Here is an 18,601-nt window from a genome sequence, read left to right as displayed (position 1 = left end):
TCTGTTCTCCCCTGTAATAACCCACTGATTACCTGTCAATCACCTATCAATCACCCATCAATCACCCCCTGTCACTGCCACCCATCAATCACCCCCTGTCACTTCCACCCATCAATCACCCGCTGTCACTGCCACCCATCAATCAGCCCCTAACCTGCCCCTTGCGGGCAAACTGATCACCCACCCACACCAATAGATCGCCCGCAGATCCGACATCAGATCACCACCCAAGCGCAGTGTTTCCATCTATTCTCTACCCTAAACACCCACTAATTACCCATCAATCACCCCCTGTCACTGCTACCTATCAGATTAGACCCCTATCTGCCCCTAGGGCACTCAATCACCCGCCCACACCCTCAGAATGCCCTCAGACCCCAGCCCTGATCACCTCGCCAGTGCATTGCTTGCATCTATTCCCCCCTCTAATCACACCTTGAGACACCCATCAATCACCACCTGTCACCCCCTAGCACACCTACCCATCAGATCAGGCCCCAATTTGCCCCGTGTGGGCTCCTGATCACTCGGCCAATCCCTCAGATCCCCCTCAGACCCCCTTCCGATCACCTCCCCAGTGCATTGATTGCATCTATTTTCCCCTCTAACCACCCCCTGAGACACCCATCAATCACCTCCTGTCACCCCCCTAGCACTCCTATCCATCAGATCAGGCCCAATACAACCTGTCATCTAAAAGGCCACCCTGCTTATGACCGGTTCCACAAAATTCGCCCCCTCATAGACCACCTGTCATCAAAATTTGCAGATGCTTATACCCCTGAACAGTCATTTTGAGACATTTGGTTTCCAGACTACTCACGGTTTTGGGCCTGTAAAATGCCAGGGCGGTATAGGAACCCCACAAGTGACCCTATTTTAGAAAAAAAGACACCCCAAGGTATTCTGTTAGGTGTATGACGAGTTCATAGAAGATTTTATTTTTGTCAAAAGTTAGCGGAAATTAATTTTTATTGGTTTTTTTTCACAAAGTGTCATTTTTCACTAACTTGTGACAAAAAATAAAATCTTCTATGAACTCGCCATACACCTAACGGAATACCTTGGGGTGTCTTCTTTCTAAAATGGGGTCACTTGTGGGGTTCCTATACTGCCCTGGCATTTTAGGGGCCCTAAACCGCGAGGAGTAGTCTAGAAAACAAATGCTTCAAAATGACCTGTGAATAGGACGTTGGGCCCCTTAGCGCACCTAGGCTGCAAAAAATTGTCACACATGTGGTACCGCTGTACTCAGGAAAAGTAGTATAATGTGTTTTGGGGTGTATTTTTACACATACCCATGCTGGATGGGAGAAATTTCTATGTAAATGGACAATTGTGTGTAAAAAAATCAAACAATTGTCATTTACAGAGATATTTCTCCCACTTAGCATGGGTATGTGTAAAAATACACCCCAAAACGCATTATACTACTTCTCCTGAGTACGGCGGTACCACATGTGTGACACTTTTTTACACCCTAAGTACGCTAAGGGGCCCAAAGTCCAATGAGTACCTTTAGGATTTCACAGGTCATTTTGCGACATTTGGTTTCAAGACTACTCCTCACGGTTTAGGGCCCCTAAAATGCCAGGGCAGTATAGGAACCCCACAAATGACCCCATTCTAGAAAGAAGACACCCAAAGGTATTCCGTACGGAGTATGGTGAGTTCATAGAAGATTTTATTTTTTGTCACAAGTTAGCGGAAAATGACACTTTGTGAAAAAAAACTATTAAAATCAATTTCCGCTAACTTGTGACAAAAAAATAAAAACTTCTATGAACTCACCATACTCTTAACGGAATACCTTGGGGTGTCTTCTTTCTAAAATGGGGTCATTAGTGGGGTTCCTATACTGCCCTGGCATTTTAGGGGCCCTAAACCGTGAGGAGTAGTCTTGAAACAAAAATGACCTGTGAAATCCTAAAGGTACTCATTGCACTTTGGGCCCCTTAGTGCAGTTAGGGTGCAAAAAAGTGCCACACATGTGGTATCGCCGTACTCGGGAGAAGTAGTATAATGTGTTTTGGGGTGTATTTTTACACATACCCATGCTGGGTGGGAGAAATACCTCTGTAAATGACAATCTTTTGATTTTTTTACACACAATTGTCCATTTACAGAGGTATTTCTCCCACCCAGCATGGGTATGTGTAAAAATACACCCCAAAACACATTGTACTACTTCTCCTGAGTACGGCGATACCACATGTGTGGCACTTTTTTGCACCCTAACTGCGCTAAAGGGCCCAAAGTCCAATGAGTACCTTTAGAATTTCACAGGTCATTTTGAGAAATTTCGTTCCAAGACTACTCCTCACGGTTTAGGGCCCCTAAAATGCCAGGGCAGTATAGGAACCCCACAAATGACCCCATTTTAGAAAGAAGACACCCCAAGGTATTCCGTTAGGAGTATGGTGAGTTCATAGAAGATTTTATTTTTTGTCAAAAGTTAGTGGAAAATGACACTTTGTGAAAAAACACAATTAAAATCAATTTCCGCTAACTTTTGACAAAAAAATAAAATCTTCTATGAACTCACTATACTCCTAACGGAATACCTTGGGGTGTCTTCTTTCTAAAATGGGGTCATTTGTGGGGTTCCTATACTGCCCTGGCATTTTAGGGGCCCTAAACCGTGAGGAGTAGTCTTGAAACGAAATTTCTCAAAATGACCTGTGAAATTCTAAAGGTACTCATTGGACTTTGGGCCCTTTAGCGCAGTTAGGGTGCAAAAAAGTGCCACACATGTGGTATCGCCGTACTCAGGAGAAGTAGTATAATGTGTTTTGTGGTGTATTTTTACACATACCCATGCTGAGTGGGAGAAAGATCTCTGTAAATGGACAATTGTGTGTAAAAAAAATTAACAAATTGTCATTTACAGAGATATTTCTCCCACCCAGCATGGGTATGTGTAAAAATACACCCCAAAACACATTATACTACTTCTCCTGAGTACGGCAATACCACATGTGTGGCACTTTTTTGCACCCTAACTGCGCTAAGGGGTCCAAAGTCCAATGAGCACCTTCAGGCTTTACAGGGGTGCTTACAATTTAGCACCCCCCAAAATGTCAGGACAGTAAACACACCCCACAAATGACCCCATTTTGGAAAGTAGACACTTCAAGGTATTCAGAGAGGAGCATGGTGAGTCCGTGGCAGATTTCATTTTTTTTTGTCGCAAGTTAGAAGAAATGGAAACTTTTTTTTTTTTTTTTTTTTTTTCACAAAGTGTCATTTTCCGCTTACTTGTGACAAAAAAGAATATCTTCTATGAACTCACTATGCCTCTCAGTGAATACTTTGGGATGTCTTCTTTCCAAAATGGGGTCATTTGGGGGGTATTTATACTATCCTGGAATTCTAGCCCCTCATGAAACATGACAGAGGGTCAGAAAAGTCAGAGATGCTTGAAAATGGGAAAATTCACTTTTTGCACCATAGTTTGTAAACGCTATAACTTTTACCCAAACCAATAAATATACACTGAATGGGTTTTTTTGTATCAAAAACATGTTTGTCCACATTTTTCGCGCTGCATGTATACAGAAATTTTACTTTATTTGAAAACTGTCAGCACAGAAAGTTAAAAAAATCATTTTTTTGCCAAAATTCATGTCTTTTTTGCTGAATATAATAAAAAGTAAAAATCGCAGGAGCAATCAAATAGCACTAAAAGAAAGCTTTATTAGTGACAAGAAAAGGAGCCAAAATTCATTTAGGTGGTAGGTTGTATGAGCGAGCAATAAACCGTGAAAGCTGCAGTGGTCTGAATGGAAAAAAAGTGGCCGGTCCTTAAGGGGTAGAAAGCCCTAGGTCCTCAAGTGGTTAACCACTTGACACCTGAGGCATTTTTTCTCTTGTGGACCAGAGCAATTTTCACCTGTCAGCGCTCCTCCCTTTCTTTTTCCAATAACTTAATCACTACTAATCACAGCGTAATGATCTATATCTTGTTTTTCTTGCCACCAATTAGGCTTTCTTTGGGAGTTACAGTATGCCAAGAATAATTTTATCCTAAATGCATTTTAACATGAATAATAAGAAAAAAAAATTATAAAATGCATTCTTTTTCAGTTTTTGACCATTATAGTGTTAAAATAAAACATTCTACTGTGGATAAAAGCCACACATTTTATGTGCCCTTTTGTCCCGGTTATTGCAACGTTCAAAAAATTTCCCTAGTACAATGTATGGCGCCAATATTTCATTTGGAAATAGAGGTGCATTTTTTCAGTTTTGCGTCCATCACTAATTACAAGCCCATAAATTAAAAATTAATAGTAATATACTGCCTTGACATCAATTTTTAAAAAGTTCAGTCCCTAAGGTAACTACTTATATTTTTTTTTTTATGTAAGTCCCCCCTCCCCCCTTATATAAATAAAAAAAAAAGTTTGGGTATTATGGGAGGGTGTGGGAGGGAAATAGTTAATTATATCAGTCAGTGTGGGGATTTTTATTAAATAAAAAGCAATTTTGGTGCAATATACTTTTTGGCCACAAGATGTCCTCAGTCGTCATTTCCGATTCACGTACGTAAGCACGTGAATCGGAAGTAATCCGTGGCTGTGTAACACAGGAAGATACAATGAATGCCGGCGTCTCGTAGACGCTGGTATTCATTGAATCGGGGACTTAGATTTATGAATGGGACCTGCGGTCCCATTCATTAACTTCCCCTCTATGCGGCGGTAACGGCGGTGCGCGCGCACGCGCGAACGGGAGCGAGCGGCGGCTGCATGCCGCTGCAGACTTGTTTTCACGGCCCTGCTGCATCCTGTCTTTTTTCCAGGGCCGTGATTATACTGCACGGCATGCAGCAAGTAGTTAAAGCTATGTCCATTTGCTTAAAAAATGTTTGCACAGGACAAACATTCATTGTCATCTTGAGTAAAAATCTAATATCAGTACAGTGCTGGAAGCAAATATTGGTAAGCCATAATCTTTGGACTCTCAAATGGCACTGCCTTATAAAAAGACACAACTCTGCAGTGAAAATGACTGCATGTATTAAAAAAAATGTACAGAATGGAAAGATCGGGGTAAATAATGGGCCTAAATGGCACTTAATATTCACTAAGAGGAATTGGATTGATTGGATTGCTATTTTTAACTTTCTAAATGATCTTCCTTTTGTATTTGGAAAATGAAAATAAAGAATAATAATAAAAATAAATAAAAAAAGAACCTGGTCCATCAACTCAGTTCCTTGCTGCATTCACAAATGCAAGTTAAAACTCTACAAAGTAAAGAAGAAACCGTATTTACAGTAACATGACCAATAATTTTTTAATTCTTTTTGGAAATCATGGGCACCACATCCTCCAGGGACCATCCAACCTGTTTTCAGCACAGTGTTCAAAAGCCAGAATTGAAAAAGTTATCCGAGTATATAAGTGCAAATGGAATGGGTAACTAACTGGCACATCAGAGAAGGCATCTTTAATGCTGAATGATATATACAGCATACAGGATTTGGAGCAACATGTGGTGCCACGTAGATGACATATTTTTCAGGAAAAAAAAAGCCTTGTTTTTTTTCAGCAAAACAATGCCAAACAACATCATGTATGAACTGTAACAGAACAACTCAAATGTAGAAAAGTCCAAGATGCTCTAACTGTCCTGGCTGCAGTACAGACCTATTACCACTAACCAAGCCAAAACAGCTGCACCCCACATTTTCCAGGGCTGATCAAAACTCTCAGGCAGTCCAGTGAGATCAGCCAAACCCTGCACAATGCATTACTTAAAGGACTACTGTAGGGGGGTAGAGGAAAAACGTTTAACCTACCCAGGGCTTCTAATGGTCCCTTACAGACCTCCTGTGCCCACGCAGCCACTCACCGATGCTTTGGTCCCCGCCTCCAGTTCACTTCTGGAGTTTCCGACTTTAAAGTCGGAAAACCACTGCTCCTGCGTGGCCGAGCCCTCGCTCCCGCTGATGTCACCAGGAGTGTACTGCGCAGGTGCAGACTGTACTGGGCCTGCACAATGCACTCCTAGTGACATCAGCGGAAGCTAGGGCACAGCTGCACAGGCGTAGTGGTTTAATTCCAAAAGTGAACTGGAGGCGGGGACCGGAGCATTGGTGAGTGGCTGACACCTTTAAAAATGTAATTCTGTAATTCTGTCTACTTGCCACTTTAAATAGAGAAGATTTAGGAGCATACGTGAGGAAACGGTGCTGGAGACTTGGACGCAGGATACAGCCGGTATATGGCTGATCCTGCTGCTGCACAAGTCCCGGCCGTGTTAAATACTATTCCCCCTCCAGGCCGCCATGTATGGTGGGGAATGAAATAATTTGGCTTTCAGCAATTGCTTGAAGATGAATTGTTGTGTTTTAAAAGTAACTTCTGCTCCGTCTTCTGACGGCGCTGAAGTTACTCCCTGTGTGCCCAAGTCTCCTGTGCTGGATTCACTGTGTTCAGATTTTGGATGTTTTTATCCAGGGGATGTCCTGGCTGGATTTTCCTAAGTAGGGGACTTATCACCTACTTAAGATTTTTGCAGTATTATGAAACAACAATTATTGATAATCATAATAATGCTAATTACGATTATGCAAAAATGTACGTAAAATTTCGCAATTGCGGCCACACATAATTACAGTTGGAAAATCAATTGATTTTGCATAAACCATTTTTACTTACGCATAGCTTTGCATAATTTCGTGCTGACTTTATTGGTTAATAGGGAAGCCCCAATACATACTTTTGTCATCAAAATTGCTACGTATCAGAATCAGAATAATTTATTTCGCCAAGTACAATAGGGTTTGTACCCGGAATTATTTTTGCCACATACAAGGCTGGTGGGTGTACAGTAATCACATAGAATATAATCTACATTGTAGACATATACACAAGCATAGCAGAGAATGATCAGAAGGGGCATCTGTGTGCTATGTTGAGCGGAGCTGCCACATTCTGCTGCAGCGTTCACTGCTCTGCAGCAATTACAGATGCCCCCAATTGTATGTCCTTAGGAAGAGAAAGTGCAGAGAGGAGAGAGAGCAAGATAGAGAGATATGTGAGAGAGAGGAAAGAAAAGAGGCGAAGAAAGATAGAGAGTCCCCTGGGGTTGCCGTGTTGATTGACTGGCAGTGGCTTGGATGGGTAACTGTCCTGGCTGGAAGATTTGCCCCCGGGTTGCGGCCTGGATTTGGAATCTACAGTTCAGGATAGTGTTAAGGGGAATAATGGGATCAAGTCAAAAAGACCTCGTAGTTTTTCAGAAAATCTTTCAAATCAATTTTCTCAAAAATGACAAGGACTTTTTGAAAAAAATTGGCACAAAATGTAACGCAAAATGACATTAAATTATGCGTCATTGCAGAATTATGGTTCCTGGTTAAGAAGATTACAAACAAAATTAATTACAATTTGTCCTGAAATTTCATATTACGATTTTACATTGTAATTGCGAATTAAGATGCAAAATTACAATTATGCAAAATTTGTGCTCATCATCAAAAACAACATGACAAAAAAAAACACTCCAAACTGGAGAACAGCTGAAATCCTATATCTGTCAACCTTTCAGTTTCAAATTACAGCAATCGGTCCATGCAGTTCTTTAGCATTCATAGTGCTGTTGAAAGACAAGGTGAAGCTAAGTGATAAACGTGCTCTGTCTCATGTCTCAATTGCCTTGCAGGCATTATATTCAAAAGGAGATTTTGTTTGTCAAAGAATAATGTTTGCAAATCATCACATTTTATATATCTATTTACACAGCATCCGAACTTTTAGGCTAGGTTCACAGTGGGACGTTGCAGTGCTGAGTTACACGTGCTGCGTTATAAAGTCTTATAGCTTACAACAATGCAATTAAAAGTCTATATGTTGTTATAAGTGAGATGTTAGCGCCGCATTGTAACGTGTTGCATTATGGTAATGCACTGCTGCACCGTGTAACCTCTAAACACACGTTACCAGTTACAGGAAAGCATACTTGTCATTGCCTGTGTGCTTACAGTACATACTTATTACTACGGTAAAGCAGCATTAATGTGCGTTATCACTTTTTTGTTGCTTTGCGTAGTAATGTTGCGCTGCGATTTTTCCGTCACATCACAACACAATGTCCTACTGTGAACCTAACCTGAGGAAGTGTAACTTTAACACATTCTGGAGTTCTCCTTTACTTCAGCATTTACTTCAGTATATATCTGCATAAGCTGAGGCGTCACCTAAGTCTCGGTGATGTGGATATATGTCTGTCGCTTTGATTGAGAACAGGGCGAGTGCTAGCACATATCCATGCTGATTTCCCCTGGGAATCTGTGAGGATTAATCAAGAATGCTTCCCCTGATATATGATTCTCCCCAGCAGAGATCAGCAGACAGACTGTAAGAAATAAATGTATTTCTCCCTGTTTCTGCTGTTGATTGTGGTGCTCCTGAGTACTCTGACTCTAGGACAACCTCTTCCATGTTTCCATTGAGTCCTGACCTGATGGGCATGTGACTGAAACCATGCTTTAGGGTTAGGCATTGGTAGAGGGAGGGTTCTGTATAAGGGTCGGGTTAAGTCATAGTAAAATATCGGTAAAGAAGCTCAGGACTTACTGGGGACTGATGTGACAGAGATTGAGATCGGGCCACAATCACAAGCGTTGTTGAGTTCTGGTGATGAAGAAGAGGGGTCTGTGTCTGGGGATGTAGGGACAGAAGAGGAGGCGGGGGAGTCAGAGGAAGAGCTGGATTATGATGATGCTGCTGATGATGACGACGTTGTGGACCCTAACTATGCGCAGCCTGCTGAGTCCGTGGAAGAATGGTCAGAGGCAGATATTTTTAATTGGTACACATTCAATACTATCCGGCTACTGCTTGTATTGGACTGAGGAAGTGGGCTCAGACCCATGATTCCGTATTAATAAACTTTGTTGTCTTATGAGACTGCCATTATTGAGATAAGCAACCTCACTTTTTTGTTTTTATTGATTTTACATGTTTACATCTATTTGACCAAGAACATCCTCTCAAAATATGGCAGCGTTTCTAGCCCACTTGCTACATTTGTCCTTTAAGGTTAGGCACCAGCAGGGGGGTCTTGCTGGTGCCTAACCTTATAGGACAAATGTAGCAAGTGGGCTAAAAACACTGCCATATTTATTTCCTTTTAAGCAATACTAATTGCCTGGCAGCCCTGCTGATCCTCATCCTTTGATACTTTTAGCCATAGACCCTGAACAAGCATGCAGCAAATGAGGTGTTTCTGACATTATTGTCAGATCTGACAAGATTAGCTGCATGCTTGTTTCTGGTGTGATTCAGACACTACTGCAGCCAAATAGATCAGCAAGGCTGCCAGGCAACTGGTATTGTTTAAAAGTAAGTAAATATGGCAGCCTCCATATCCCTCTCACTTCAATTGCCCTTTAAGCCTTCTCCTGGTGCCTAACCTTAACTCCCCCCCCCCTCCCCTCCATCCCCCAGCCTTAACCCCTAAGGACCACCTGCACTAAAAAACCCTGCCTCTGCTTTGTGCCCGCTATTTATAGCCACAATTTGCACAACGGGTAGCCCTGGCACCCACTATTTTATTGAGCACCCCTGGGCACCCACATTTCTGTATATTGCCGCTAATCATGGCTTTTATCATTGCCACCTATGGCGGCGCCCTTCTTTTCGGATTCACATGCTGACATATTAGACATGAGCTCAACAGTGTCTAAATTGTGCGGAGAAGAGATGACATTGCTAATATGAATTGCAATAGTGTTACTTGAGCCAAAACCCTCTCCTCTCCTGTCACACCATCCCAACTCCTCTCCTTATGGGTTTTTTTTTTGCATTTTACTTATAATAAAATAAAATGACCCCTTACAAGGGTCAAGTAGAGAGAGCAATGTGGTCCCAGGGATACAGCCTTGAATTAAAGTTAGAGACCAGAATCACATTTTCCTAAGCTGATGCCTGTGCAGCTAAACAACCAATAAAATGTAAATGCAGCGTCCTTGTTGCCTTTCTAAATGTAAATTACACATACAAAAGACTAACCTCTGCCGTGTAAAAGGCTAGCAAGTAAATACATCTTTAAATAATGGCCGCACCAAAACTTGGCACCGTAATAAAAGGATTCACAGCATGTGCGAGAGCGCTGTAAATCACCTTTTATGCTGCAAGAAAAGATGACATTTTCCTGTGCGTGATTTAAAAAAGAAAGAAAGAGAAAAGGCCGTATTTCTTCACAAATGTGATTCTTTTTTTTAAAATGCAGCCGCTTCTTTTATAATTTTTTTTAAAAAAAACTGTGTTTTTGACTTGTAACTTGTATCAATACATTCATTCGTGATGGTAACCCAGGTTTACAAACCCTCAAACTATGTGTTGGAAATGGGGAGGTGTTAGTAAGTAAAAATGATCACATTAAAAAGTTTTGTGTAGGATCAATCCAGCCATGTTAGCCCAATTTTGACAGAAGGCAGGAAAGAAAACACACTTAGGCTCCCACTTGAGCAGAGAACGGACATTATTTGTCTGCTCACCGCTCATCACTAAACATACAGTAAATGGCTCCTATTCCGGTGACACTTGTCAAGCTGCAATGGTTCCATAGAATTCGTTGCGGCAAACAGATAGTACTTCGGTGCAGTCCACGATAATCCCGGACAGGCGGATGTGTTTCCCCATATACCCTATGGGGGTAACACATCTGCCCAGGGCTACAGCGGGACCATCAGAGGGCACATAACCCGGTCTGCTCCCGCTGATTCTGCGCAAGGGGGAACCAAGCCTTATAAATAAAATCTTTTTATTTTACATTCTCAAGTTTACTTTGAGGCTGGATTCACACTGTGCGCATGCATAATGTGTGTGTACTGCAATGCAGGCTGGACATGGCTCCCATATAACAAGTGCAGACGCATGGCTCCCATATAACAAGTGCAGACTCATGGCTCCCATAGAACAAGTGCAGACTCATGGCTCCCATATAACAAGTGCAGACTCATGGCTCCCATAGAACAAGTGCAGACCCATGGCTCCCATAGAACAAGTGCAGACTCATGGCTCCCATATAACAAGTGCAGACTCATGGCTCCCATAGAACAAGTGCAGACCCATGGCTCCCATAGAACAAGTGCAGACTCATGGCTCCCATATAACAAGTGCAGACTCATGGCTCCCATATAACAAGTGCAGACTCATGGCTCCCATAGAACAAGTGCAGACCCATGGCTCCCATAGAACAAGTGCAGACTCATGGCTCCCATATAACAAGTGCAGACTCATGGCTCCTATAGAACAAGTGCAGACTCATGGCTCCCATATAACAAGTGCAGACTCATGGCTCCCATATAACAAGTGCAGGCTTATGGCTCCCATATGACAAGTGCAGACTCATGGCTCCCATATAACAAGTGCAGACTCATGGCTCCCATAGAACAAGTGCAGACTCATGGCTCCCATATAACAAGTGCAGACTCATGGCTCCCATAGAACAAGTGCAGACTCATGGCTCCCATATAACAAGTGCAGACTCATGGCTCCCATATAACAAGTGCAGACTCATGGCTCCCATATAACAAGTGCAGGCTCATGGCTCCAATATAACAAGTGCAGACTCATGGCTTTCATATAACAAGTGCAGAGTAATGGCTCCCATAGATCAAGTGCAGACTCATGGCTCCCATAGAACAAGTGCAGACTCATGGCTCCCATAGAACAAGTGCAGACTCATGGCTCCTATAGAACAAGTGCAGACTCATGGCTCCCATAAAACAAGTGCAGACTCATGGCTCCCATATGACAAGTGCAGACTCATAGCACCCATATAACAAGTGCAGACTCACGGCTCCCATATAACAAGTGCAAACTCATGGCTCCCATAGAACAAGTGCAGACTCATGGCTCCCATATAACAAGTGCAGACTCATAGCTCCCATATAACAAGTGCAGACTTATAGCTTCCATATAACAAGTGCAGACTCATGGCTTTCATATAACAAGTGCAGAACCATGGCTCCCATATAACAAGTGCAGACATTGAGATGTTAAACAAAACTGACTACAAAACCTCTGTTTATTTTGATGTCTTTAAGATCTGGGATTTCAATGGCCATTGTCACCATAAGTTAAATGCCGGAAGAGACAGCCCAGCAGAAATTTCTCAGATACTAGTACTGAAGAGGACGATTGTGGTGGTTGGATGGGAGAGGTAAGAACAATTCAGTGTACCGCATGTACAGACCTCTGTCTAGTAGATCTTGCTGGATCAGTTAATAAACATTTTGGCAATAGGGAAATACTGTCTGTATGCTAAACTTTACTCATTTTCAGTGTTTATTTATTTTTTATTTATTTATTTTCCTTGCCAAAGAGAGATGACAACTCCTTCACAAAGCTTAAGCTAATGCTATAAAGCAATTAGAGGAAAATTACTGGTGATGAGTGATTCTCATACTTAGATTTACATCTACTGTATACTTAGATTGACATGCCATGGGCATATTATTGGTTAGTGCTGACATCTTCTGCAGCACTTTACAAAGTACATAGTCATGTCACTAACTGTCCCTCAGAGGGGCTCACAATCTAATCCCTATGACAGTCATATGTCCATCATAGTCTAATGCTGGGAATACACCATACATTTTTTCAGCAGAAAGATGGTTCGATAGATAATTTTCGACATGTCCGATCTTATTTTCGATTGTTTTTGTGATCAGTTTCTCAAAGAAGTGAATGGAAATTGATAAGAAAAGATAAGAAAATCGATAAAAAAAAAGATCTGACAGTAAATCAACTGAAAAATCTCATTGTGTATTCCCAGCGCTAGGCTAGTTCAGGGGGGGGGGGGGGGGGCACAATTAACTAATCTATATGTATTTGGGATGTGGGAGAAAACCCACACAGACACAGAGAGAATTTACAAACTGTATACAGATTGTGCCCTGTCTTGGATTCCACCAGCACTGCAAGGTGAGAGAACAGAAAACTAAAAACAGAAAACATGTCACTCTGAGCTTCAAATAACACAAAATAAAAGTCCAATATAGAATATTGGGCGTTGAACTGGCCCTGGCGACTCATGCTCCTGCGACTCATCTGCTTAAAGTCGCTTTAGGCGATGAAATCAGTAGAGCTGTGCAGCTGATGTGGAAACAGCATGGCGTGGATGTGACATCGGTGCAGAGGGGAAAACGGCACAACCCAAGCCAGCCCAGTGGCCATGCAGAGGGTGGGGCCTGCTAAGACTCTGTATGATTTTATTAGTTTTATTGTAAGTGTGCACAATTTTTATCACATTTTATGTATGGTTTTCTAAATGTTTTTTTTTAATCTGAGGTGTATGGATAAAGGAGAACTGTGCAAGAGGAAGCAGTTTAAGAGAGTCCTGAGAGGCGGGGACAGTTTAGATGACCCCAATCATGGCCACCGCTTCCATTAAGGAAAAGGGGGCCGTTCCCCAGGCCCCCAAGTCCATAGGGGCCCCCCAAATTTGTGATGCCATGGGCTGCTGGCTGGCATTGGCCTGTGGTAGGGGGCATATTCTTTACATGATTCAATGCCAGCCTTTTTCCAAAGGTTTCCTCCGCCTCGCCTTCTGCCATTCTTCCTGGTGGTGAAACACACACCCTGCAAACAGCCGCAGCAGCGTTCTCCCCATCGTAGCAGGCGTGTGACGTCATGCCAGTGCCTCCATGCCTGCAGGGGGGGAAGAGGCACTCCGCTGTTGCCACGTGTCTGCGTCCCACCACCAGGAAGAAAGGAGCAAGGCAAATGGCAAGGTGGAGGAAACCATGGCAACCGGGCTGGTGTGGAATCAGGTAACATATGCCTCACTGTCTGCTGCTCACCTCTCATAGCACTGGGGATAACCTTCATGGGGGAGGGAAGGCGCCCTCCAGCTTAAGTTTGCCCCAGGGCCATTAAACCAGCCCTGACCCCAATGCGCTGTGGACCTATTTAGCAGAGGGTCAGATATAAAGGGTGAATGCCATATTCCGAGGGTGAGATTGTGGTGCGTTGTTTCTAAATAGTCTGAAGATTGCCTTTTTGGATATGAACCTTGAATCTGCTTTGGTGTTATTTGGTGGAAGAATTCTGCATTTTTTCAGCATAAGGACTTATGTTATCTATGTGTGCTATCATACTATTATATGTTTGACTTTTATTTTGGGTTGTTTTAAGCACAACACAGGGACTGTTAATCAGTTAAACCTTCCACCCAAGTGTTATTGTGTCATTGTGGCATATATCTGTCAGAAATTATGAATTGCTTTAGGTTACTCTGAGATACTACATACTGCGCAGTCAGTGGACCTTGCAATAACTTTCTGAATAGATGCAAAACAATATAATTATTATGGTATATTTTTATATATATTTATATAGTGCCCACATCTTCTGCAGCGATTTTACATAGTGTACATAGCATATAGTCATGCCACTAATTAAGAGGAGCTCACAATCTACTCCCTACCTTAGTCATACCTCCCAACTTTTTGAGATCAGAAAGAGGGACACTTAAGCCACACCCCTGCCAGGCTGCCACACCTCTAACCACACCCCCAGCCTTGCATACTATAAAGATTTCATAAGAAAAATAGGTTGTTTTATAATTCAAACCACACGGTTCCTCTTTATCCTGTGTCAGTTTCCTTCATATTAACATGTGAACATAAGAAATATATCAATTTAAAGGAAGAGAATAAAGTTTAGAGTCAATTAAACATATTTTTTTCTGCAGAAAAATACATATATTTGCATAGATGTGTACATCACTCCGGAAAGAGGGAGAAATGAGGAAGAAAGAGGGACAGGGTTCCCAAAGAGGGACTGTCCCTCCAAAAGAGGGACAGTTGGGAGCTATGAATAGTCAGTCCTTGTCCTATGTTCCTACTGTTGTCTATGCAATATGCATTATGCCTTAAAGAGACTCTGAAGTCTCACTAAAATGCCATTTTTACTTCACTAACTTCGTTAGCCCCAATGCCCTACCTAAAACGCTGCATCCCCGCGGCTGAAATCATTATAAAACCCCCCGAATCCCAGCACAAACATCCACGACTTTTTTCTGCTGGGGGAGGCAGAGCTTACTGCTGTAGCTCTGCCTCCATTCTCGTTAATCAGCGCTAATCGTCGCCTCTCCCCCGCCCCTCTCAGTGAAGGAAGACAGAGAGGGGCGGGGAGAGGCGGCGATCAGCGAAGATTGACGGGATTGACGGGAGTAGAGGCAAAGCTACTGCCGAAAGCTCTGCCTCTACAGGAAGCAATCCCCTAATCTCCCCCCTGGGATTTCGAGGTTTTTTATAACAATTTCAGCCGCGGGGATGCAGCATTTTGGGTAAGGCATTAATTTAGGGCTAATGAAGTTAGTGAAGTAAAAACGGCATTTTAGCGAGACTTCAGAGCCTCTTTAAAGCAGGAGGATTAGCCATACTATACCAGGGGGAAAAAGAACATATATAAGTAGATAAATAATTGATCTACTTACAGAACACATGTGTTGTATTGTGGGCGTTTTGATTTCAGTGAATTGTATATAGTAAATGAAGAGAATTCTGTTCCTGGTGGGAACCATGTCTTTTGCCCACAATTTGAGGCTAAATACTGATGTCATGTCTTCCCTTAACTTTTTTTCTTTTCTCCTCCAATCCCTGAGTCACCTCAGCCTTGCTTGTAAACACAAGTGAGCAGAGGATCATGCTTCAGCTAGTCATGGAAATAAAGGGAAGAGGAGGAATATATTATAGATAAAAGAACCCCAAGCATGCAACTGTTTGGCAATGGCAATTAAAGGGCCAGTGTTTCTAAGGTATTTGATAACTCCAAATCATAACAGCAGAAAAAGTTTTGAATGCAGGATTAGCACCTTTATCACTTAATACACTCAGACCAGTTGCTGTTGAAATTTGATTTTTATGGTGACAATCCCGATTTAAGCTGTGCGCACACTTTCAACACACCACTGTGAGAATTCTGCAAAGGATTGCTGTATAGAAACACTACGTAGCAGTGTGCTCTGTTGTTTAGCGTGGGGAGGGGGTATGATCCAACATGACAGATCACTAATGATGTTGTCAGTGGTCTGTACACACAATAGCTTTTCTGTGTGGAATAAACATTCTTTTTACTTTTAAGGATAATCACAGTTTTCCGCTTGAATGCTTTATCCCAGTACCTGGTTCAGCCCTCAGACTGGAAAGGAGGAGTACAGCACCAGGATGACATTTTATGTGCAGCATTTTTGCCCCCACAAAGCCTTGTTACAGGTAACAATTCTGTGAAGACCATTACACATTCTTGCAGTCTTTATCAAAAGACTGTGATTTACTTTCCAGTGAGTAAGGTGAAATGTACAGTGTTCTCTGTGAGGTGGTGTGTACTATGTCAGTGCTATATGAATACAGGTATTTCTGTATAGGGTTGCCAATGCCAAACCTATGCCACACATCATTATATTTATGTACATACGTTTGAAAGCCTGTTTAAGGCCTGGAACCCACTAGGAATTGCTGCAGCACTTTAAAATCGCCACAGTGATGTGTGCAGAGATTCCTAGCGTGTTTGCAATGGCGATTACCTGACGCTAGGAAGCGATGTGCAGTAACCAATACAGTATTTGCGATTCACAGGTTTTTTTGTTTAAAAAAACTTTATTATACTTACCAGGCGTCCTTCTTCCGTCCGTAGCAACGCCCTCTAAAGGAAGAGAAGAGGTCATAGGTTCTTCTCTATGACCAATCAGAGATGCGCCTGTGACCTCTTCCTTTAGGGTGTAGAAGAATGTGTCAGCACACCGCTTTTCCTTTAAATCAGGCTCTTTTATTGAGCCATACGTTGCAAAAGATACAAAAACCGACAATTGTTTCGGGGCCTCACAGGGTCCCCCTTCTTCAAGGCGTAGTTACAAGCTACGAAGAAGGGGGACCCTGTGAGGCCCCGAAACAATTGTCGGTTTTTGTATCTTTTGCAACGTATGGCTCAATAAAAGAGCCTGATTTAAAGGAAAAGCGGTGTGCTGACACATTCTTCTACAGTTTGACTTGAGACATTGCCTATGTCCCAGTGTCAAGCACCCGACAAATAACTTTGATGGTGTGCCCTTCAAGATCCTGTTTCTACTCTTCCTTTAGGGGGCGGGGCTACGAACAGAAGAAATAAATACAGTGACCTGGTACGTATAATAATGTTTTATTAAAGCTAATCGCTCAGTCACCTAAAGCGTTGCATAATCACTTTGATAAGCGATTTATGCAGTGCTTTTATAATTGGCATTGAGCGCAAATGCACTCAAAATGCTACATGTCCTGCAATTGCGATTACCCCTATTTGCAATCGCACTAATGGGTTCAGCCCACTCACTTTCACTGGCAAAGCATTTTTGGGAATTGCCAGTGATTGTCGGTGATCCCAAAACAATGTCAAAAATGCCCGAGTGGGTTTCTACCCTAAGGCTGCGTCCACACTTGTCAAGGCAAAACATGCATGCAAATACATACATATCTATTTCTGCCTTTTCTGTTTTTATTTAGTTTGTGTTTTGTGCCAATTTTTGTGTGCAATTTTTGCATTGCATTTTTGTGCGATTTTTCACAATGCATTATTTCTGCCTGACGATAAGGCAGAGAAAAGGAAACACATTATCTTGACCGCATTTTTCACTAAAAACAAATGATTTTTCTGCGTTTTCCATGCTTTCAAATCAACCTGCATTCATTGAGAAGTGAGCAACATGCGGCATGTGAAATTCTGCACACAGAAAAAATTCTTATGAAAGTTCATAAAGCGGGAACCATAAAATGCAATTCTGCAAAAAATTGCATTGCATGTGCGTCATTTGCAGATTCACAAAAATGTGCACAAGCCACATTTTTTGACAAGTGTCAATGCTGCCTAAATGATTGTACAGTTTAATAAATCTTGAGGTGTCCTGTCTGTGTTACCATTAGCTGTGTAAATAAGTGCAATCTGTATAAATGAGTGCAGTGTGAGGAGGAACTAAGTAATCTGCTGATCCAGTTTAATCCATTAGCAGCTTCAATAGAGTTATCTCATTTGAGATAAGTGCACTGTTTTTGACCTCAGTCAGCAGAACTCGTTGTGCTGTAAATCCTTGGAATGCTTTGATGTCCCTCTGCTAGCAGAAAATATAGAAATTGAAAGCAGAAGTGCTCTGTTATTGTCTCACACTGCCCCCTAGTGAGAAGTGGCCATCAATACACATTACAACAGTACTAATTAGAAGCAAGGTAATGTAACGAATAAGAAATAAAAAAATGTGCTAAAATAAACCTCTAAATAATTTGCCTGCTAAAGGGTTAAGGACATGATTCTCATGTGGAATCTACGGTCCAATATACAAAGCAGGTTTCACACATAAGGCATCAGTTGATTGCACTATATTTTTATACCACATAAGGCTGATACCACATTACTAACTAACTAACTAACTAACTAACTACCTACCTACCTACCTACCTAATGACTTCAGTAGGCTATCTCCGATATTACCTCTCACTTTCCTATGCCTAAAACTAACCCCTCCTACATCCAACACTAACCCCTCCTTCCCTGTAACTGAGCACATGGCACCCGCTGTACCCAAATCTCCCCAGCAGTTGGCCATA

At 42.1% G+C, this 18,601-nt stretch overlaps 1 protein-coding gene across 1 annotated transcript in view; it reads left to right on the top strand.

Moving 5' to 3' along the window:
- Positions 1-18,601, top strand: part of WDR49 (WD repeat domain 49) — a 144,977-nt gene that overhangs the window by 79,512 nt on the left and 46,864 nt on the right. The window contains exons 10-11 of the mRNA XM_068280948.1: positions 12,068-12,183; positions 16,113-16,243. Coding sequence (XP_068137049.1) covers positions 12,068-12,183; positions 16,113-16,243 — 247 coding nt within the window. The remainder of the gene's footprint in view (positions 1-12,067; positions 12,184-16,112; positions 16,244-18,601) is intronic.

Source organism: Hyperolius riggenbachi, chromosome 4 (assembly GCF_040937935.1).
Source record: "Hyperolius riggenbachi isolate aHypRig1 chromosome 4, aHypRig1.pri, whole genome shotgun sequence".
In the NCBI taxonomy this organism is placed as follows: domain Eukaryota; kingdom Metazoa; phylum Chordata; class Amphibia; order Anura; family Hyperoliidae; genus Hyperolius; species Hyperolius riggenbachi.
The sequence above is the reverse complement of the archived record's forward strand: the minus strand, read 5'-3'. Positions and strand labels throughout refer to the sequence as shown.